We start from the raw sequence: 23284 nt of genomic DNA, 5'->3' as shown, positions 1-23284 counted from the left end.
AATGAAAAACACTATTAAAGAAAGGCTAGTCTGCCAGTCAAACACAACCGGGAGCAGAGGTGTTACCACTGCGACGGCTAGAATTCGACTGAAGGTACTCATTAGCTACCGGCCGGCAGTCCCCCACCCCCATCGGGGGAATAACCACCGGCCCGGTCGTTAACGACCTTAAGGTTTTCTGCCGTATTTTCCAGCTCGCGCTAGAATATCTCCTATAGTAAAGAATGAGGGTTTGTATCTTGTATAGGAACAAATGCTAACTCTAAAATGGACAAATTTTAAATGGGATATTTTCTGGATTGGAAAAATCAAGACAAAATCTATCACGTAATGAAAAATGTAAACAGGGTATTAGATTTGGGGCTTGGGAGAATGTTGATAAATCAGCATGACTATTATAGGCAAACCTTGGTTTATCTATTAATTTTATGGCTTTGGAAATTTAAACAAAGCTATTAGCATATATTCTGATAACATCACACCAAAACAATCAAATTAGCTACTAATTAAATGTTAATGGTCCTACTAAATTGCAATAAAATTATTACAAATATACTAAACTCTTGACCTAAAAATAGGTTAGCAAATCCACCTTTTCCTGGCTGACCAATGCTGATGTATATATAATATTTGATGTAAACAAATCTTGATTGGTTAATAATTTTCTTGCTAAGCAAATCTTGGTAAACCTATAAATTTCTTGTTAAGGAAATCTCAATAAAAGTATTGTCATCTGACTTGAGCAAATCTTGATGAATCTATAATTTTCTTGCTAAGCAAACATTGATTAATCTATAATTTTACTGTCAGACAGATCTTGATAAATTCATAATTTTATTGCTAAGCAAATCTTGATAAATCTATAATTTTCTTGCTAATCAAATCTTGATATATCTACAATTTTTTGGAAAGCAAATTTGGATAAATCTATAATTATCTAACCTAAGCAAATCTAGATAAATTGATAATCCTCTGATCTAGACAAAAGTTGATATACCAATTAAGCTCAAGTCAAATCCATTATCATTGGCTAAACCGATTTTGAAAAATCTAATAAAATCTTTAAAGACTTTTACCCTGCTGTAGCCCTTGAGCTTGTAGCATTCTGCTTTTCAAGCCTGAGTTGTAACTTGCCTAATAATAATAATAATAATAATAATAATAATAATAATAATAATAATAATAATAATAATAATAATAATAATAATGATAACAATAACGTCTTACGTTCTTCCCCGAGAGGAGCAGGTGAAGCTTCAAGAGCATTGGTTTCTTGGGATGCCCGCTGGACCCTGGAGGTGGAGCAACGACCTCCTCGCTCTCCTCACCGTCATCTCCTTTTTTTGATCTGTTGGTATCTGAGCCAGCATCTGCAAGTGACTCTCCCAGTCCTTCGTCAGTAGTACTGGTTTCTTCACTGCCCTTTGCACAGACAGATATGGGACGTGCGCCTGCTACAGGTATTCGACCTGTGGAGGAGGAATGTTACCTGTATGATTTTTATTTTAAATATTGATATGGAGACAAATTGGCACAAAGACTAAAAGAAGAAATATGATACAAATGGCTCTTTCTACTGGGGAAGACACACACACATCTATATACAGTGTATATATACATATATAAATATATAAATATATATATATATATATATATATATATATATATATATACAGTATATATATATATATATATATATATATATATATATATATATACTGTATATATATATATATATATATATATACAGTATATATATATATATATATATATATATATATATATATATATATATATATATATATACTGTATATATATATATATATATATATATATATATATATATATACAGTATATATATATATATATATATATATATATATATATATATATATATATATATATATATACAGTATATATATATATATATATATATATATATATATATATATATATACAGTATATATATATATATATATATATATATATATATATACATATATATATATATATATATATATATATATATATATATATATATATATATATATAGCCCACTGTGGCCGCAGGGGCATAATAACAATTAGAATAGCGCCAACGTATCCCTGCGTGTCGTAAGAGACAACTAAAAGGGACAGGACGAGGGGACTGGGAACCCACTCTCCTGTATTATAATCCTGTGAGACATCAAAGAGATGGAGCTGGGGGGAGAGTGACTGCTCCCTGCACTCTAGTTTAGGGTGTTTGAATGTGCGTGGATGTAGTACCATAGAGAGTAAAAGATGTGAGATTGGAAGTAGGTTTAGGAATAGAAGGATGGATATATTGGCTTTGTGTGAGACAAAGATAAAAGGGAAAAGTGAAGTGATGTTTGGTGAAATGTCTGATAGAGTGTCTGGGATTGAAAGGGGAAGAGCAAGAGAAGGTGTGGATTTATTGCTGAGTGAATGGATGACAGGTAAAGTAGTGGAATGGAAGGAGATATCATCTAGGTTAATGTGGGTAAGGGTTAGGTTGGGTAGGGAATGTTGGGCTTTTATCTGTGCGTATGGGCCAGGTTGTGAGAAAAGTGAAGAAGAGCGGAATGAGTTCTGGAATGAATTAACTAGGTGTGTAGAAGGACTGGGTAGAAGGAATTATGTAGTTGTCATGGGTGACTTGAAAGCTAGAGTGGGCGCTGGAGAGGTAGAAGGTGTCGTTGGGAAGTATGACGTACCACCTGAAAATGAGAGTGGTGAGAGACTGGTAAATATGTGTGTTGAGCAAGAGATGGTGGTAAGTTCTAGCTTTTTCAAAAAGAAAGATAAAAACAAGTATACATGGGTAAGAGTGGCAAATGGAAGAGTGGTAGAAAGGGCATTAATGGATTATGTGTTGATAACTAAAAGAATGTTTGGAAGATTGAAAGATGTGCACGTGTTTAGGGGATGGCTAATGGTATGTCTGATCATTTTTTGGTGGAAGGAAAATTAGTTGTAGCAAAAGAGTGGGGGAATAGAGTAGGTGGATGTAAAAGGGAGCTAGTAAGGGTTGAAGAGCTAATAAAACCAGGGATAAAAAGTAAATATCAAGAGAAGTTGAAAATGGCATATGATGAAGTGAAAGTAAGAGAAACTGGTAATTTAGAGGAGGAGTGGAAGTTAGCAAAAGAAAATTTTGTTGGGATTGCAAGTGATGTGTGTGGCAAGAAGTTTGTTGGAGGCAGCATGAGGAAGGGCAGTGAATGGTGGAATGAAGGAGTGAAGGTAAAAGTGGAAGAGAAAAAGAGGGCTTTTGAAGAATGGCTGCAGAGTAATAGTATAGAGAAGTATGAAAGATATAGAGAGAAAAATGTGGAAGTAAAGCGCAAGGTAAGTGAGGCAAAGAGGGCAGCTGACCTGAGGTGGGGTCAGGGATTGGGTCATTCATATGAAGAGAATAAGAAGTTGTTTTGGAAAGAAGTGAAGAGAGTAAGGAAGGCTGGTTCAAGAATTGAAGACAGTGAAAGATGGAAATGGAAGGTTGTTAAAAGGAGAGGAGGCAAGGAAAAGGTGGGCGGAAAATTTTGAAAGTTTACTGAATGTTAAGGATAATAGGGAGGCAGATATAAATGATGTTGCAGGTGCCACTGATGGGAGATAAGAATGAGAGAGAGATTACAAGAGAGGAAGTGAGGAGAGCACTAGATGAAACGAGAGTAGGAAAAGCATCTGGTATGGTGTGAGAGCTGAGATGTTGAAGGAAGGGGGTGTGACTGTACTTGAATGGTTCGTGAGATTGTTTAATATGTGTTTTTTGTTGTTAATGGTACCAGTAGATTGGGTTATGCATGTTTGTACCACTATATAAGGGTAAGGGAGATGTGCATGAGTGTTGTAATTCAAGGGGTATTAGTTTGTTGAGTGAAGTTGGAAAAATGTATGGTAGAGTGCTGATTAATAGGATTAAGGATAAAACAGAGAATGCAATCTTAGAAGTACAGGGTGGTTTTAGAAGAGGTAGGGGTTGTATAAATCAGATTTTTACAATTAGGCAGATATGCGAGAAATATTTAGCAAAAGGTAAGGAGGTGTATGTTGCGTTTATGGATCTGGAGAAACTGTATGATAGAGTTGATAGGGAAGCAATGTGGAATGTGACGAGGTTATATGGAGTTGGTGGAAGGTTGTTGCAAGCAGTGAAAAGTTTCTACAAAGGTAGTAAAGCATGCGTTAGGATAGGAAATGAAGTGAGCGATTGGTTTCCGGTGAGAGTGGGGCTGAGACAGGGATGTGTGATGTCGCCGTAGTTGTTTAACTTGTATATTGATGGATTGGTGGGAGAGGTGAATGCTCGAGTGCTTGGACGAGGATTGAAACTGGTAGACGAGAATGACCATGAATGGGAGGTAAATCAGTTGTTGTTTGCGGATGATACTGTACTGGTTGCAGACGAGGAAGAGAAGCTTGGCCGATTAGTGACAAAATTTGGAAGAGTGTGTGAGAGAAGGAAGTTGAGAGTTAATGTGGGTAAGAGTAAGGTTATGAGATGTGCGGGAAGGGAAGGTGGTGCGAGGTTGAATGTCATGTTGAATGGAGAGTTACTTGAGGAGGTGGATCAGTTTAAGTAATTGGGGTCTGTTGTTGCAGCAAATGGTGGAGTGGAAGCAGATGTACGTCAGAGAGTGAATGAAGGATGCAAAGTGTTAGGGGCAGTTAAGGGAGTAGTAAATAATAAAGGGTTGGGCATGAATGTAAAGAGAGTTCTGTATGAGAAAGTGATTGTACCAGCTGTGATGTATGAATCGGAGTTGTGGGGAATGAAAGTGACAGAGAGACAGAAATTGAATGTGTTTGAGATGAAGTGTCTAAGGAGTATGGTTGGTGTATCTCGAGTAGATATGGTTAGGAATGAAGTAGTGAGGGTGAGAACAGGTGTAAGAAATGAGTTAGCAGCTAGAGTAGATATGAATGTGTTGAGGTGGTTTGGCCATGTTGAGAGAATGGAAAATGGCTGTCTGCTAAAGAAGGTGATGAATGCAAGAGTTGATGGGAGAAGTACAAGAGGAAGGCCAAGGTTTGGGTGGATGGATGGAGTGAAGGAAGCTCTGGGTGATAGGAGGATAGATGTGAGAGAGGCAAGAGAGCGTGCTAGAAATAGGAATGAATGGCGAGCGATTGTGACGCAGTTCCGGTAGGCCCTGCTGCTTCTCCGATGCCTTAGATGACCGCGGAGGTAGCAGCAGTAGGGGATTCAGCATTATGAAGCTTCATCTGTGGTGGATAACGGGGGAGGGTGGGCTGTGGCACCCTAGCAGTACCAGCCGAACTCGATTGAGTCCCTTGTCAGGCTGGGAGGAACGCAGAGAGGAGAGGTCCCCTTTTTTGTTTCATTTGTTTGATGTCGGCTACCCCCCAAAGTTGGGGGAATTGCCCTGGTATATATATATATATATATATATATATATATATATATATATATATATATATATATATATATATATATATATATATATATATATACATATATATATATATATATATATATATATATATATATATATATATATATATATATATATACATATATTGTATACTGTATAAAGGCAAGAGAATAGGTGCTGTCAGACTTGAATGCAATAATAGACCAATAGAGTTAATGTTTAGATGAATTTTTAATTTGAAGGATAGAAAAAGAGACAGATTTGAATACTGCATGTCTTAAAAGGGTTAGCTTAAAAATGAGAATACCTGTAGCAGTGACTACTGAAGATGTATTAAAGGTAATTAAGAAATTGAATACCATAGGCCAAGACACAAATAAAGACTGGAAAAATGGAGCTTTGAAATACCGTGGTTAGAGTAATGATCTGATCATTAGACCTTATTTCAAAATGAAGGAAAATAATACACATCAAACCTAACAAAGTTCTGGTATGAGTCAAGAGGTTCTTAGAAGAAATGCTCAAAATGACAGTAAAATTGGTTCTCTTTGGGGATAAAAAGCTTGGCTCGCTTCTCGAAACAATTCATGTCGTGAAATAGGAATGGTTACAACACTTTTCTGGCAATATTTGTTTACGCATTGAAGGCGAGTACTATTTACTTTAATAATTTATCTCATCATATTAGTGTAGTTTCTTATTCTTTAGAGTAGAGATATTAATAACAAAAATATAAATGATAATGATAGAAACAAGAATACGTATATTATTATGCAATACATCATCATCATCATAATAATAATAATAATACAGTAATAATAATAATAACAATAAGAATAATTACTTGACTGAGCTCACCTGAAGTAGGCACTTTGGACCAGAGTCCTATGGATGCTGGATCATGAAGATTGGGTTCGGCCCCACAGAGAGACGATGTCACAGTAAACACCGATAGGAGGCACAATGACTGAAGGTTGTGAGTCATGATGGTGACAGCTGCATTGCAGAAGGAAGCCAGACGTCCGGGCTGACTGAAGCCAGGCATTTGCCCTCTTTGGAAACCCTAAAGTGAAATCATTAGTGACAACAATTGGTACTGTAACTCTCTGAGACCCCTAAATTTTGCTAATGAATACTTAGCTTAGGTTAGGTTAGGTTTGGTTACTGCTTGTCCATAGGATCTGTTCTCTTGATAAAAGTGAGACTTGGAGCTAAGCAATATTAAAGAGGTTGGGTGGCTGAGGATAAGTAGTAAAAATGCTTAATATATAGTAAACCTATGCCTCAGATTATCTGTATAGAATCATTTAATTTGTACCCAGGTTTAATTTCAGGGATAGGATGGGTACAAAAGAACTCTTCATTAGCATTTCACTATGCCTCTGTTGGGCTAAGCATTGCATTAGGTATGTTTTGTTTTTTTAAACTATGGTGGATTGCAGGCAAGATGAGCAACTTAAGTATAGCTGACAACAGGAAGATCAAACAAAAAATTACTTTGCATAGGGAAAATGTAAAATAAAAGTTACCTGAGCTGAGATGGTTCACTCTACGGAAACTTTTCAAACCTTCGATAACACTTGCTAAAATGAGTTTTCTTAAGAGAATCACCCAGTGATTGTGTTTACAGATATTTTCTCAAAGTTTATACTCTAAATAACTGGTTTTAAGTTGACATAGACTAAGTTATGAACTTTAAATAAAAAAGGTATAGTGGAAGAAATAATACATACGTTATTTGACGAATAGAATTCTGAATTTCCTACTCATTATTAACCTTGTAAAAGATAGTCTGTATCTGGGTGAACCACATTGTCAGAGTCTCATTGGTATGATCCAGTTGGTCAGAGACGCCATTCACGAACTCTTCAAGTTCCATACTTCCGTGTCCGTTCATCACGTCCCGGATGTCCACCACACGAAGGCCACTGTTGAGAAGATACCAAATAAAAGATGTTATATGTATGTGTTCCTCCCACAAGTATGAGGAATAAGTTTGAGATGGTAGATTAATTTGAATATCCAAATATAGAATATCTTATAACATGGGCAAAAGGAACATTTAATAGCTAGAGATAGTGATTAAGACTAATACTGTACAGCAAATAAGCATGTTAGAAATACGACATCAGAAAAATACCAAACCCAGTTGATTTGTCAACATGACAACAGATATAAAAAATATCAAAGTAATACAGTCAGCCGCCGCATTACGAGAGTTTATGCTTTGTGATTTCGCTAGATTGCGACACAGAGAACGGTAAACCTTATTAGATAAAAAATTAAATAACCGTGAGACATACTCTTGCGGCGGGATTTTCTGGAAAATTTAGCACGTATTTACTATCTGGCACGGTTTCACTATTTTACATCATCACGAAATATAGCACTTTTCCCACTGATAGTACATAATATGATAAACTGGTTGCCTTTAAAATTCTTTCTTCTCAATTTAACTTATCGTAGCAATTTCAGCTTTATCAATGTTATATCTTAAAAAATTATTTAGCACTTTTCAGAAGTTCATGTAACGCGTATTCAACATCAGAAATGGCAACCTTGCTCATCAGTCTTCCCTCGTCACTCCTCACGCGTGTATCTCCCGCTTCAGTTCTTTTTGAGCATGATCACGTTTTCAAATAAAAAAATTATGTATTCATATACAGTAGTACATATGGTACTCCTGGACATTGTCTATATTTATGGGGTAATATACTGTAGATATGCAATTTCCTACAGTACTGGGACAACGCTGACGCATCAGGTGTTGAATCATGCTTCAAGACTGCGTAGAACTTCGTATGAAAATCGTTAGCGGTCGTATAAAATATGTACACATAGGTAATTTTAAATTGTATACATATTGTACAGTACAGAATTTCAGTGATGTATAGTGTATTGTTTATAGTAAATGTAGGCTACCTGTGTGGTGAGTCAAGTGGTCCGAACAAAAACTGCAAACACTTAAGGTACAGTTAATCTTTACTGTAGTGATAGTGCTGTACATATATTACTGTAATATACTGTACATTACAGTCTCAGTGAGTATTATACAGTATTACTAGATGGGAACAACAATGTTTTGTTATTATACTGTAAGTGCATGATGACTACTTGGTAAAATTATAGTTCTAGTCAGGGCAACGACTACAGTGAGCCCTCGTTTATCGCGGTAGATAGGTTCCAGACCCGACCGCGATAGGTGAAAATCCGCGAAGTAGGGACACCATATTTACGTATTTATTTAACATGTATATTCAGACTTTTAAAACCTTCCCTTGTACGTAGTACTGTTAACAAACTACCCTTTAATGTACAGAACACTTAATGCATGTACTACAGTACCCTAAACTAAAACAGGCACAAATACTAAAGGCGATTTTATATCATGCGTTTCCTAAACACGCCAAAAAGAACGATAAAAAATGGCAACCAATGTTTTGTTTACGTTTATCTCTGATCATAATGAAGAAACAAACGCATTTACACATCTGTGTATAGGTTAGTTTTTGCATCGATTATATTGATTATACAGTATGTTGATTTTGTTATTACCAATGTTTTACTTAATTTTTCTTAGGACTTCCAAATGAAATGTTTTTCTTTATGACGCCGCCTGAAACGGTGGCGTCATAAATTACGCTCCATCTTCGATCGTAATAAACAAATGAAGGCATTTAACACGCATGATGAAAGTGATAAATAATGATATTACAGTAAAAACTTTTAGAAAATATGTTATTACAAATATTATTTACTGTATCTATATAAAATCATACAGTACATACGTAGCAAAGCAGGAAAACAATTTACGAGAGAGAGAGAGAGAGAGAGAGAGAGAGAGATGTTTTACGTACGTAAATGTAAATTTTAAACAAAAAAATATGATAGGTTATAACATGTATATTCAGACTTTCAAAATGTTCCCTTTAACTTAATGCATACTAAACTAAAACAGGCACAAATATTGAAATGTTAGAATATTAAAGTAAAACATGTATAAAAAAAATAAAGATTGTTACTGTACTCACCACGAAAGAAGTTGAAGAAAAACTTGAATGATGATGGCAATGAATTTGCTGCACAGTAGAAATGATGATGATGAAGCTGATGACGTCTTCTACTGTGCAGCCAATGATAGTATTTTACGTCTCTTCAGACGGAGGTGTCTTTTCCTGGGACACCTCTTCAACTTCTTCCTGGGACACTTCTTCAATTTCTTACGAAGGTGTAGTAGCAGGAGGAACTGGCTCTTTTTTGCGAGGCTGGAAGAACATTGTGATCGGAAGTTGCTGCCGCTGCTTCTTTTATCGCTCGAAGAGCATCCTGTAGGGAGTCATGTCGTCATCGATCTTGTTGCAGAATTGCATAGAACGAACCATATCCTCGTCCCACTCTTGCCACATTTCTTTCAACTCCTTCGCAAGGTTGCAGAGCTTGGCAAGCCGTTCTAATGTTAAGCCCGTTTCTTCGACATTTTCTTGGGTCTCTTCCTGTGTTTCACTGTCTTCTTCACTGGCCGATTTCGTCAGGTCTTTTAGGTCTGCGTCAGTTAGCGGCTGGGAATGGCAGTCCAACAACTCGTCGACGTCTTCAGTCGTCATGTCGCCAAACCCGTCCCCTCCAATTATTGCAGCCAACTGCACAGATTTGCGTATTGCAGAGTGTTGAATCTCAAGCAGGTGTAAATCCCTTGTCATCGTAAACAATCTGGGGCCACAACTTCTTCCAGCTCGCATTGACAGTAGCAGGTTTCATTTCTTGCAGTGCCTTCTGGATGTTCTGCAGGCACGTGGCTATTGTGTACTTCCGCTAGTACGCCTTCAAATTGAAAGTTTCATCCTCATCATCTAGGGCAGCATCCACACACGCAACGAGGTCCGCCAAGGTGTTCTTCGTGTAGAGGGCCTTGAACGCCCTGATAACCCCCTGGTCCATCGGTTGAATTAATGACGTGGTGTTGGGTGGCAGGAACTCAACCTGAATGCCCTCATGCGACAGATCAGTTGCGTGTCTACCAGCATTATCCATGAGGAGAAGGATCTTAAATGGCAAGCCCTTCTCTACGAGATATTTGCTGACTTGCGGGATAAAACACTGGTGGAACCAGTTGGAGGTCATCATCTTCGTAATCCATGCTTTTTGATTATGCATCCAGTACACGGGAAGGAGATTCTTATTTTTATTTTTCAAAGCGCGAGGATTTTTCGACTTGTAAATAAGCCCCGGCTTTAGCAAAAATCCAGCAACATTGCCACACATCACGAGGGTTACGCGATCTTTGAACGCTTTAAAGCCAGAGGCTTTGGCTTCTTCTTTAAACAGGAAAGTTCGCAACGGCATTCTCTTCCAAAACAAGCCGGTCTCATCCATATTAAACACCTGTTCCGGCTTGTATCCACCCTCAGCGATAATGTTCTAGAACGTCTCGTTCGCGTAAGTTTCAGCAGCGGTAGTGTCAGCGGAAGCAGCCTCGCCCTGCAGGGAAACGCTTTTCAGGCCGAAGTGTTTCTGAAACTTCGCGAACCATCCTTTGCTGGCGGAAAAACGTTGTTTCTGAGGCTGGGAATCAGTGGATGTCCCTGGTTGAGGTTCATCTACATCATCTTCGTCTTCTTCAGCATGGTCGCCATCGTCGTCTTGAGGTTCCTTTGCCGCAAAATTCTCATACAAGCCCAAAGCCTTGGTTCGGATGGTGTTCGTATCCAAGGCTATGTTCTTCTTCCGGCAGTCGGCAATCCAGACTGCTAAAGCACCTTCCATACGGACGATCGTTTTATTACGTGTGGTAACGACTCGCTTCGCTGATCTGCTAAAGGTGATGGCAGCCGTCTTTCTAATGTTCGCCTCGTCCTTCTTGATGTAGAGAATGGTGGATTCGTTCACTCCAAAATGGCGGGCTGCGGCCGCGTAACTTCTGTCTTCTTTTAACATATCGAGAAGTGTCACCTTCTCAGCAATCGTCATCATCTTTCGGTGGCGTTTAGGCTCACTACCAGCCTTAGTAGAAGCAGAACGCTTGGGAGCCATTGTACAGTAGGGGTTAAACAGAAAGTTCAACAAAAAGTTCAACTTAAAACAGTCACGCACAGCACAGATTAAAGTTCACAGTAACGTAGCAGCATTTACCCGGCGAGAGAGCGGCAAACAAAGTGGCCGCGAAAAGATGCTGCGGGTTGGAGAAGTGGTCAAAACACCAATCACAGGCTAGATTTCAAAACTTGGGATCTGATTCGTCATCTATCAGCACTTGAACCAATCACAGCCTGTCTTACATGCTACGTATTAGTTACCAATTCAAATACAAGGTACTACGTATACAGCTTTACGTACGCCATTTTACGCTTATTTTGTTGTAGGATATGTACGCCTATTCGAGATGTGATTTTTGCAACAAAGAATATTATTGGATGCAGTACTACGTACGTATACATACAAAAGATTCATGGAAAAGATGCACATCCATTACATTTGTAGTAGTAGCCATCAGCAGCCTTACACCATTCAAATACGGTATGACTGCATCTGATTTGCGTTTCATGTTCGATTTAATTTTACTACGTACTGTATACTGAATTATCGTATGATCACATTCTCTTTTCGTGTTTTATTTCTTTCTGTACTGAATTATATGTCATATGTAATGCAATGAACCATCAGTAAGAGCAGATATTACCAATTACAGTATTAATGGAATTAACGAAATACGTATTTGGGGTCTTCATATATCGCGGTATTTTCGAAATTTCCGGAAAATCCACGATATATGTATATACATGCGATATGAAAAAAATCCGCGAAGTGGTGAATCCGCGATAGTCGAACCGTGAAGTAGCGAGGGCTCACTGTACTTTACTGTAGTGTTACGTACTGTACTGTAGCCTTACTGTGTTCAGTATGTAGTGTACACGTGTGCACAAGTACTGTACACTTACTGAATTAATTTTAAACTACTTATACTGTGATAGAAACCAAGTAAAAACAATATTAGGCAGTACTTAGTGTTAATTATCTGAGCATATGCAATGGGCAGCGAGTTGTTAGGTTAGATTAGGAGTTATCCCACCCTAGGGCACCAAAGATACGTGAATTCAAGCTTTTTGTGCCTGTCTCTGTTACCTAACCCTCGCGAAGAGTGGGGGTGGACTGCATCAACAAGATGAACAATAATATAAAATAGAGCAAATTTTTAGGGAAGGCCTCCTCCACCAAAGGTACTTGAATATATAGCCAATTTTTAGGTATTTGACAGGTCAAAAATGTCTTACTGAAAGTGCTCTAACAAGAAATCCAAAATTAGTCTGTCTATCTTATTGACAAATATTACGCCTATCACTTTCAAATCAATACCAATAAAAGAACATGTACAGTGCCTACAGTTTTCATCTATACTTATGACATATTTCAATATTTTGCAATGCTAATTCTTCACTCACACTCAGGATATTCTATTGACAAAGTCGGCAATGAAAATTCCTTACCTGTACTCACGATACCATAGCTCCAATGTCTGCAGCATGCATGGATTCAGTAGGTGCAAGTTCTTCCTGATAGCATTCCTACAAGGATTCCATGTCTCCAAAGCCACTCTTGTATTATCCTCCTGGAATTACAGCAAATATTATTTGTTAAGGAATTATCCTTGTACAAAAGTAAGGTGATCACAATGGTTGTCATTATTATAAGGCCAGTGGAGCTGACAACCTTAGGCCCTTACCTAGCTATAGTCCATTTCTTTTAGCGATGCATATATGCATCGACTCGCGGCGGTGCCCTTTTAGCTCGGAAAAGTTTCCTGATCGCTGATTGGTTAGTGTCATTTTGTCCAACCAATCAGCGATCACGGAACTTTTCCGAGCTAAAAGGGCACCGCTGCGAGTCAGTGCAAATATGCATCGCTAAAAGAAATGGACTATGGTTTTGTTATCATATGACTAATAGTAGAGGAACCATATGACCCTTACTTGAGCTCATTTTTATTATGAAAATGTCAATCGGAAAGGCAGCCTAGTAAGCTCAGTAATGCTCTAGTCAACAGAGCTGGCAACCTTACGGGCCTAGCTTAGATTATTTCTAACACATCTTGGCTGACAGAACAGGCAACCCCAACCACTTACTTTGCCAGTTTCTATTATGCCAGGGATGAATCGAGTAAATGGGAGACTAGTCAAAGTAATAGTCACACACAAAAATATGATCACAATCATGCATTAGTCAAAGGTGAGAACATGAGTTATAAATAAAACTATAAGAATAAAGAACAAATGAAAATATGAAATGGGGTAGAATAGATAAAGGCATTAGGCTGCATGTTTTCTCTACTATTAGATTGAAAAAAAAAATGGTAATCTGGATGCTTCCATACCTCACTGGATACTATCGGTCTAGGTCTGGGCTTTCCCGAGTTAAGGACAAAATCCACTGCCACCTTCCTCATATTGTGTTCATAGTCCCTCTGCAGTTGCTGAAGGAGGCTCTGGCATGTACCCATGGCAGTCCTGTTTTAAGAATACAGCAAACGTTAATATCTAGTATTGTATAGTGATTCATCAATAAAAACAAAATAATTAATCCTAGAATAAACAGTCAGAATAAAGTGAATTATGAACATTATTACCAAATAGAAATAACAGCAGATATAAAATTCATCTGCCACTTTCTTATTTGACTGATGGGTACCTTTCAATATTAGGAAAGGTAGGTACAGTAGTTGTATAAAGTGTTCCTCCTTTTCTTACTACCTGTTTTAACTTTCAAATAAGATTTAATTTAGAAAGTTCCTAGTGCCTATAGACACCAGTGGTTGTCATTATAAATCTTCGACACATCTTTACAAAGGATATCTGACTACTGATAAATACAAAAAACTTTTCTTCTAAATGCTTAATCCAAACATTTTAAAAACTAAAAACAGAGATTAAACCAAGCATATCATTGCCCAAATTACACTATGTACAGTATTTTGCTTATTATAAGAATACTCCATGGTTTAATCAAGAACTGAACAAAATACTATACTCAATTTTTTTTAATGAGGCGCATTTGCACTGACTCGCAGCGGTGCCCTTTTAGCTCGGAAAAGTTTCCTACTATCAGATTGGTTAGAATTATCTTGTCCAACCAATCAGCGATCAGGAAACTTTTCCTAGCTAAAAGGGTACCCCTGTGAGTCGATGCAAATCTGCCTCACTAAAAAGAATTGACTATAGGTATATTTTACTGACCTCAAATGTTTAGGAACTAAATTGAGAATTGACGAGACCCAAGACTGCTGAAGAGGACTGGTACGCATGGAGAGACCTCGTGTGATGAAATAGTGATATCTGCGCTCGAGTTTAGCCCGCCCGCTCTTTGTCTTGGCTTCATCTGTTTTCAGAAGCTTGACTAACGTCTTCCGAAAGTCCTGACGGTTTTCCAGCATTTCAAGGTAACTTGCTTTCTTCCTTGCCTGTGGAAACATGATGCATCTCTAGTTAAATGATGAGTGGCCGATCAGCTTCAGATACATTAATCCCTTGGGGGAGCGTTTTACTTAAACCAAATGCACGGTAAATGCCTAAATTTTCTGTACCGATACTTGTCCATACCCATTCCTAACAAGATTACTGATATCTACTGCTCTGAATGGCTCTGCATTCTACTCTAAATCTGTATCTTATTTGATTAGATTTTAGTCTAATAAGCTTAATTCAGGCCCAAATAAACCTTCTTAGAGAATAGAATAATTTGCCTTGATCATGACAGTTACCTTTCACCAGAGTTTATATGAGCATGCCTGACATTCCAAAAACCTTTCATGATAAATATCAGAATGTTTACATCTAGATCATTGTGAATCTTTCCTGAAAATAATGGCTAATGTACTCTTTTGGAAGCTTTAATTAATTTTCTTAAGAAATGCTAGTTTGTTTCAGGTACTGTACTTTGGCATGACAAATGACTCATGATAAAATCTAAGCAAAAATAGGTTAGAAGTTTAATTCTTCCTCCGAAACCTCTTGGCATATGATTGTTTTCATCTAATTTGTTTTGGAAAATAATTAATTTGAGACATGCCTCATCATAAAAAGAGCCTTCAAAAACTTAATACTTTAGAAAATGTCAATAATACGAGCATTAGTAACTCACAGGTGGTCTCTCAGCCCCAGCTATGATCTTTCTTCTCTGTCGCCTGATAGCTTCCTGGTGCCTCTTAATCTTCCTGGTTAATTCCTTGGTGGTAATTGGCCTTCGAATCTTGATGCCCTGTGGGTCACCGGAGCCCGTTATTGTCTCTTCGCTGCCCCGGGATTGGTTTCTCAGTGTACCGAAAGTGACATTAGTTCCAGAAATCCCATTGAAGGATCCATTGCCCATGCCATTGTCGCCATAAAAACCATTATTGGCGTTGGTGTTAAGAGAGACTGCACCCCCTGAGTCATTTTGGGACGTGGTAGCACCATCATCCAACAGAGCTCCTCCTCGTGTCTCCTTGATTGCTGAAAAAAGATCAGATTACACTGTATAAGAATTCAATGATGAAACTGGAAACTTCATAAAAGATCATTGGAACATTTTTAATCTTTTGCCTTAGCACATTATTTAATTACAAATGGAATGGGAATTTAAATATTTTCATATGGATTTGATTATGCCTGTTTGTTAACATAAAAGACATTGCAAACAAATGACTAACCATAAAGAGGTGGAGGCACAGGTCTATGAAGGGCAAGATCAGAGGCTGTGTTGAGTCCCAGCTGCGAAAGAGCCTCTAATCGGCGTCGGTGACGGATCTTCTCCTCATCTCGGCTTCCAGACCCTCCGTATCCAGCCAGACGCATGGCAGGCTGGAAAAGAGCATGAACTATTGGGACATCATATGGAGAACCAACCAAACCAACCTCATCCAACCCAACTTAATCTTACCTAACCTAGCTTACTGTACCCAACAGAATCTTATTGTAACTAACCTAACCTGGCCCTATCTTACTGAACAAATGTAAAAAAGTAAAGAAAATTCAGTGGTAAGTTTAAAAGAAAAAATACTCTATTGGAATTTCAGACTGCAGTGATTAAAGGATTTTATATTTCTGTATCAGCCCATTTATGCAGTCTGTGGACAAACATTTTTTCAATATAAAAGCTCCTTTAGAATTTTGCACCACTGAACTTGATTAAGAGCTTGATTACAGTACAGTACAGTAAATGTAATAATTTATAACTGTCGTAAGTTTTATCCAGTTAAGTGGAAAATTTAATATACAGAATGTATAGATGACCGCGGAGGTAGCAGCAGTAGGGGATTCAGCATTATGAAGCTTCATCTGTGGTGGATAATGTGGGAGGGTGGGCTGTGGCACCCTAGCAGTACCAGCTGAGCTCGGTTGAGTCCCTTGTTAGGCTGGAGGAACGTAGAGAGTAGAGGTCCCCTTTTTGTTTTTGTTTCATTTGTTGATGTCGGCTACCCCCAAAAATTGGGGGAAGTGCCTTGGTATATGTATGTATGTATGTATGTATAGATGGAATAGCATAGAATATCATTGAAAAATCTCATGGACTAAGAGAGTAACAAATGAGGAGGTATTGAGGAGAGTGAATCTGGATAGATCACTTCTACAAGTGATAAGGAGGAGGAAGATGGAATTTCTGGGACATATAATAAGAGAAAAGATCAAACTTCTGCGCCTTACAGGAAAGATAGAGGGGAGAAGAGCAAGACGCCAGCAAAGAAAAAAGATTTTGGACAGCACACTAGAAGATGTAAATGAGAACGTAATAGCTGGACAATTTATACAAAGAGCTAGAGACCGGCCAAGGTGGAAGCAATTGACAGTCCACATTGAAGACATAGCACCTACATAGATAGATAGATTATTCAAAATACAAATAAGAACTCAGTTTCTATCAATATAAGAATATCCTTTTATTTTGCACTAAATACCATATCCTTTACCCAATTCCGTAATTCTGATGACAATTAAAAGGACAGTTGAAATGCAATTCTATTTATACATTACCAAAAGATATTTCTGGAAAATAAAACTTGCCCTTTCTTGTACTGCAAATTACTTGAGATCCTGGCAAGTAATTTTAGACATATATTTATGATAAATTTTTTAAAAATACAGTTATGTAAACATTCCAAGATAGGACCTCTGAGATTACAAGAAAAAAAAAAACACTTCAAGATTCTCCCCAACCCTCTCACCAAAAAAAAATATGGGAACCAAATTCCAGATGTTCTCAAGAAATTCCAGATGTTCTCAAGAAATTCCATATGTTCTCAAGAAATTCCAAATGTTTCCATCTGTTAGGAATAAACATTTACAGCAATCCAGCAACAACGCCACTTACCATCCTGGGCCTTGCTGGGAGTAGCCGACTGGAGTCACTGGAATCACCGAGACTATTCCTCTGGAGGGCACGACCCTTCTTGGCTCTTCCTCTCAATCCAGCTTCCATCCCTCTTCCTGCCCCATTTTCCCCATATCCTCGAGATCCCCCATTCCCCTCCCCATAAGCAGCCCCTTGACGTTGATACCCACTATGGGACCCAACAGCATCCTCCTGGAATACAAGTGAAAATCTGTTAGGAGTGTAGAGATTAATATGGATTAATCAAGGAACTTTCTCGACTCCTTAAGGAAACCAAGAAATGTTAGGAAGAAGATAGTTATCCAAATCAAACTAAGATTTAAACCACAGGTGTCAATCTCATTTCTAAGAACTAGCCAGGTACAATAAGAACAGTGTAGGCTACAAGCACTTCACAGTCATCTGTTGGGATGTGACCAAATTCTCAGACTTTTCTGTAACATATTAAATGTTTTCTTTACAGTTTTGGTTTCTTAAAGCAAAAGATGACTACTCAAGTATTCTGAAACTATAATAGATATAACGGAAGTCAGTTAATTTGGAATATATTTGAAGTGTTTATCACTCTCTAAGTTATATTTCTCCATGAAGAAATTAACCTTTCGTATATGATTTTTAAAAAGGAAAATATAGTCGTTTATTCAGCATTTTCCCTAAAAATGTTGCTGGGAGAAACCATATACAGATCATTTTGCTGTATGTAGATGCTTTCCGTCTTGAACTCTTTCTTACCTATGAGTCCCACTTCTTCACCTTGACCTTGTTCTATTTTTACTGATCAATTAAGAACAACTCTTTTTGAGTTTATAAACGTTATTCAGTAATCTTTTTATATAATAATAATAATAATAATAATAATAATAATAATAATAATTGTGGAAATGAGGTCACACTGATGTACTGTATATATTTAAAACTACTTTTGAAAATAAAATGTGAGATCTATACAAAGTCAATTTGTACTAGAAAGAAAAACTTTGTGTTCACAAATTTGTGGATCATTTCCTTTTACAGAGTCCTGTGATAAAGAAATTAATAAAACAATGATAAAAAAACAATATTAATAAAATCTCAACTTACGTTAAGGTGGAGTGTAAGCGTTGGAGGAGCTGCCCTCGAAGGTCTAGACCTGCCTGCAGTAGCAGGTCTACTCCTACTGGAACTGCTGCTGGGAGTTGTAGCAGCAGAGTCTCTGCCTGCCCGAGAGGATCTCCTTGAAGGAGAAGCATGAGGGGCCACTCGAACATCCATCTTTTCCAAAGGAAGAATTATGACTCATTTATAGGATAGTTTTGATTGTTCAACATTTACTGGCTTTAAATAAAACATTAGACGATAACGATTTTATTCATTATATCATAAAGAAATAAAATAATTTGGAATATTATATCTTTTAAAGGTTGTGAGGAAAGCCAAATCAAGAAAATACCCAAATCAAGACAATTATGAAACTATTATATAAATCTTTATAAGTGTGAAGTAGAGACAAGAGTATGCAGACTGAAATAAGAAAAAATTTTGGGGGCTCAGGCCATGTCGTCCTGATGGAAGGTTCCTTCAGTAGCTTCCTAGGGTATATTTGACTACAGTGATATTCCCAGAGAATTAAACTAAAGGTCTCCAGAATTCTAACTTCTGGCGCGAATATCCTTAAAGTTTCCTTTTAGGATATCGCATATCAGGGGACGTATTCTTGACATGCCACATAGCAATCTGCACCCCACATAGCGTTTACTGTTTGAGCACTCAGATGACGTCATATTCGTCCGCCATCTTAGATGTCAAGGAGATTACGTTTTAATCACTTTACTAGGTTGTCTGTCTGTTTCTTATCCTGATTACGCAGTGTTCTTAGTGGAGTTTTATGAAGCATTCTATTGAAGATGAGCCTAGTTTTTAGGTGCTTAGATTTTGGTAAAGATCTAAAACTGCATAAGAGACTTTTCTGAGTGGAGATTGAATTTGATTTACTGGATTTAAAATTTGGGCCATATGACCTGGTGTTGGGAACAGGGAGTCCATTCAACACCAAGATACAACTGGGAAGAAACCCTGCAGTTGCACTATAAAAAGTTAGAGTTGCGGGTTTTAGGTCTCCACTCAGACGATCTACATCATTCTGCTCGGGCGACCAAAAGCCAGCAGGGACTATCACTAGCCCCCTCTAACATCCCCCCACCCAGGCGCCACTCTGGGGAGTACCCCCCGGTAGAAGGTCTCACGATATCCACATCCTGGCGGGAGACGCGAACTTGGGACCTCTGAAACAGAAGCCCATGACGCTACCAAATTAGGCAGCACAAAGATAGAGAGGGGTGAGGACTGGAGGTAAGTAGAAGGCTATATTGTGGGTGCAGAGATTTATCAAATTTTGCGCGTTTCCTTTTGCTCTTATTTCTTTAAATGCTGTAAAGGCCATGATGAGAAAAGCTGTTAAATACAAGTTGGTTTTGCAAGAAAAGCGTATCACTGGACTTTACTTCCTTGGTTATGGACAACCTTTCCTCTTGGAGAAAAGCGGACTGAAGGATTTAGGGAATACCAAGGCACATAGAACATACCTTATACTGGAAATACTTATGAAAATAATTTTGTAGTTTACGCTTGTACAAGTTGAAATGAGAGAGAGAGAGAGAGAGAGAGAGAGAGAGAGAGAGAGAGAGAGAGAGAGAGAGAGAGAGAGAGAGAGATGCATTCAGATATTTGTAACTTGTTGCATATCACATACAAGAGTCCTTATAGAAATATACATTGCCTGGTTTAAGTCCGTAATGAATGAATTACTTACAAGTTTTCTGGCATCATAACTGTTCAATTACATAAACATTTTAATATACAGTATAAACAATAAAAATAAAGTTATGACCACTTCAATAACATCTTTATAGTACACAACATATTTCTCATCTTGTGTTCATATCTACCAAGACTACCAGGGTTGTGGTGACCTGACCTATTGGAAACGTCCCTGCCTAGCACACCCCCAAACTCAGGTTTGAATCCCGTTCAATCTCGATAGTTTCTATAGTGTCTGAAACCTTGCCATTCTTGGGGTTTGTGGGAGCCTACAGGTCTACCTGCTGAGTCATCAGCAGCCGCCATTGCCTGGCCCTCCCTGGCCCAAGCTTGGGCGGAGAGGGGGCTTGGACGCTGATCATGTGTATATATGGTCCGTCTCTCGGGCATTGATCTACTTGCTAGGGCAATGTCACTGTCCATTAGCTCTGTCATTCATGCAGCAGCCTTTAAACCATCGATAACAACCCAATTCATACTTATCATCCTTAAATGGATAACGTTTAATACCAGTATTTCTACTTGCTGACAGACAGAAACTATCAAAACATATGAATTACCTTGCATATTAGATGCTGTCAATGATCACCATTGTTATGAAAACGTAGTTAAACAGTCTCCGAAGCACTGCGGATATTACGTCAACTCTTAACACCACTCCGTTGCTATGGGTGAGGAAGACGGTTGTTTACAAACGTTGCCATGGTAACGCTGTCGCAGCCGGGTCTTTAACACCTTTTACAAACATGCAACATTATGATTTTTGTTTGTTTGTTAAGAATGAATAAAGTATTATACTCTGTATTTCAGTTGATAATAATAACTTGAATTTACGGGATTAAAAAAAGGTTTGTCAACATCTATTCCTCAATGATAGTATAATGATAACAATGTAGGCATTTTACCTTGTTTACATTATGTAGATTCACATGCCTAATATGTTTTTTTTTTTATTATTATTACTTTTGTTAAGAATGAATGAATTATTATACTTTCTGTATTTCAGTTAATATTAATTTGAATTTATAAAAAAATGAAAAATAAGACTTGTCAACATCTATTCCTCAATAATAGTATAATAACAATGCAGGCATTTTACCTTGTTTACATAATGTACAGATCCAGGTTCAGCCCACTTTTACAATGAATGAAAATATATGAATTAATTTTGGTTTTGTTTCAACTTTTGAAGCGTATGTTCGTTAAAGCCGTTATCGCGATTACTTTTAATACATTGTAAAAGATAAAGGAAAAACACACAAACAATATTGTATTACTTACCTAAAACCTCCAAGATTGCTTTTTAATATAATTTTCTCAGATCGTTGATCGTACAAATTCAAAATCGTTGTTGACAAACATTTATTAGAGAGAGAGAGAGAGAGAGAGAGGAGAGAGAGAGAGAGAGAGAAATCACGAGTCGTATGCCAATGAATATGAGATAATTTACCTTGTTTCTGTATTTTGCCAATGAAAGAGAGAGAGAGAGAGAGAGAGAGAGAGAGAGAGAGAGAGTATTATTTCATTGAATATGAGATAATTTACCTCGTGTCTGTATTTTGCTGAGAGAGAGAGAGAGAGAGAGAGAGAGAGAGAGAGAGAATCAAGTGTCTTATGCCAATGAATATGAGATAATTTACCTTGTTTCTGTATTTTGCCAAATGAGAGAGAGAGAGAGAGAGAGAGAGAGAGAGAGAGAGAGAGAGAATCAAGTGTCTTATGCCAATGAATATGAGATAATTTACCTTGTTTCTGTATTTTGCCAAATGAGAGAGAGAGAGAGAGAGAGAGAGAGAGAGAGAGAGAATTATTTCAATGAATATGAGATAATTTACCTCGTGTCTGTATTTTGCTGAGAGAGAGAGAGAGAGAGAGAGAGAGAGAGAGAGAGAGAGAGAGAGAGTATTATTTCAATGAAATATGAGATAATTTACATCGTGTCTGTATTTTGCTGAGAGAGAGAGAGAGAGAGAGAGAGAGAGAGGAGAGAGAGAGAGAGAGAATCAAGTGTCTGCCAATGAATATGAGATAATTTACCTTGTTTCTGTATTTTGCCAATATGAGAGAGAGAGAGAGAGAGAGAGAGAGAGAGAGAGAGAATCAAGTGTCTGCCAATGAATATGAGATAATTTACCTTGTTTCTGTATTTTGCCAAATGAGAGAGAGAGAGAGAGAGAGAGAGAGAGAGAGAGAGAGAGAATCAAGTGTCTGCCAATGAATATGAGATAATTTACCTTGTTTCTGTATTTTGCCAAATGAGAGAGAGAGAGAGAGAGAGAGAGAGAGAGAGAGAGAGAATCAAGTGTCTGCCAATGAATATGAGATAATTTACCTTGTTTCTCTATTTTGCCAATATGAGAGAGAGAGAGAGAGAGAGAGAGAGAGAGAGAGAGAGAATCACGTGTCTTCTGTCAATGAATATGAGATAATTTACCTTGTTTCTGTATTTTGCCAATGAGAGAGAGAGAGAGAGAGAGAGAGAGAGAGAGAGAGAGAGAGATTTAGTTTTAATCAATTTATTGCGCTCATTGGGGTCAGACATTTGAGTACATGGTAACAGTAATATAGTTTACATCTACATTGTAATTGTTATGCCAAAAGAGTAAAAATAAAGTATAGACAGATATTTAAGTACATATTGAAAATAATATTGTTCACATCTACAATATATATTGACAAATGAATACAAAATAAGGTATAGAAAGATATTTAGTACATATTATAAATAATATT

At 37.5% G+C, this 23284-nt stretch overlaps 1 protein-coding gene across 1 annotated transcript in view; it reads right to left on the bottom strand.

The window, feature by feature from the left end:
- The window catches only part of LOC137653625 (dynein axonemal heavy chain 7-like), a 162813-nt gene extending 141609 nt beyond the window's left edge, over nucleotides 1-21204 (bottom strand). The window contains exons 1-11 of the mRNA XM_068387191.1: nucleotides 21112-21204; nucleotides 18836-19006; nucleotides 17735-17947; nucleotides 16077-16227; nucleotides 15530-15879; nucleotides 14626-14849; nucleotides 13767-13899; nucleotides 12883-13004; nucleotides 7179-7329; nucleotides 6260-6464; nucleotides 1228-1469 (exon numbers count right to left, since the gene is read on the bottom strand). Of these exons, the coding sequence (XP_068243292.1) occupies nucleotides 1228-1469; nucleotides 6260-6464; nucleotides 7179-7329; nucleotides 12883-13004; nucleotides 13767-13899; nucleotides 14626-14849; nucleotides 15530-15879; nucleotides 16077-16227; nucleotides 17735-17947; nucleotides 18836-19006 (1962 nt within the window). The 5' untranslated portion in view covers nucleotides 21112-21204. The remainder of the gene's footprint in view (nucleotides 1-1227; nucleotides 1470-6259; nucleotides 6465-7178; nucleotides 7330-12882; nucleotides 13005-13766; nucleotides 13900-14625; nucleotides 14850-15529; nucleotides 15880-16076; nucleotides 16228-17734; nucleotides 17948-18835; nucleotides 19007-21111) is intronic.
- Between the last annotated feature and the right edge of the window lie 2080 nt (nucleotides 21205-23284).

The sequence above is a fragment of the Palaemon carinicauda genome, chromosome 14 (assembly GCF_036898095.1).
Source record: "Palaemon carinicauda isolate YSFRI2023 chromosome 14, ASM3689809v2, whole genome shotgun sequence".
In the NCBI taxonomy this organism is placed as follows: domain Eukaryota; kingdom Metazoa; phylum Arthropoda; class Malacostraca; order Decapoda; family Palaemonidae; genus Palaemon; species Palaemon carinicauda.
The sequence above is the reverse complement of the archived record's forward strand: the minus strand, read 5'-3'. Positions and strand labels throughout refer to the sequence as shown.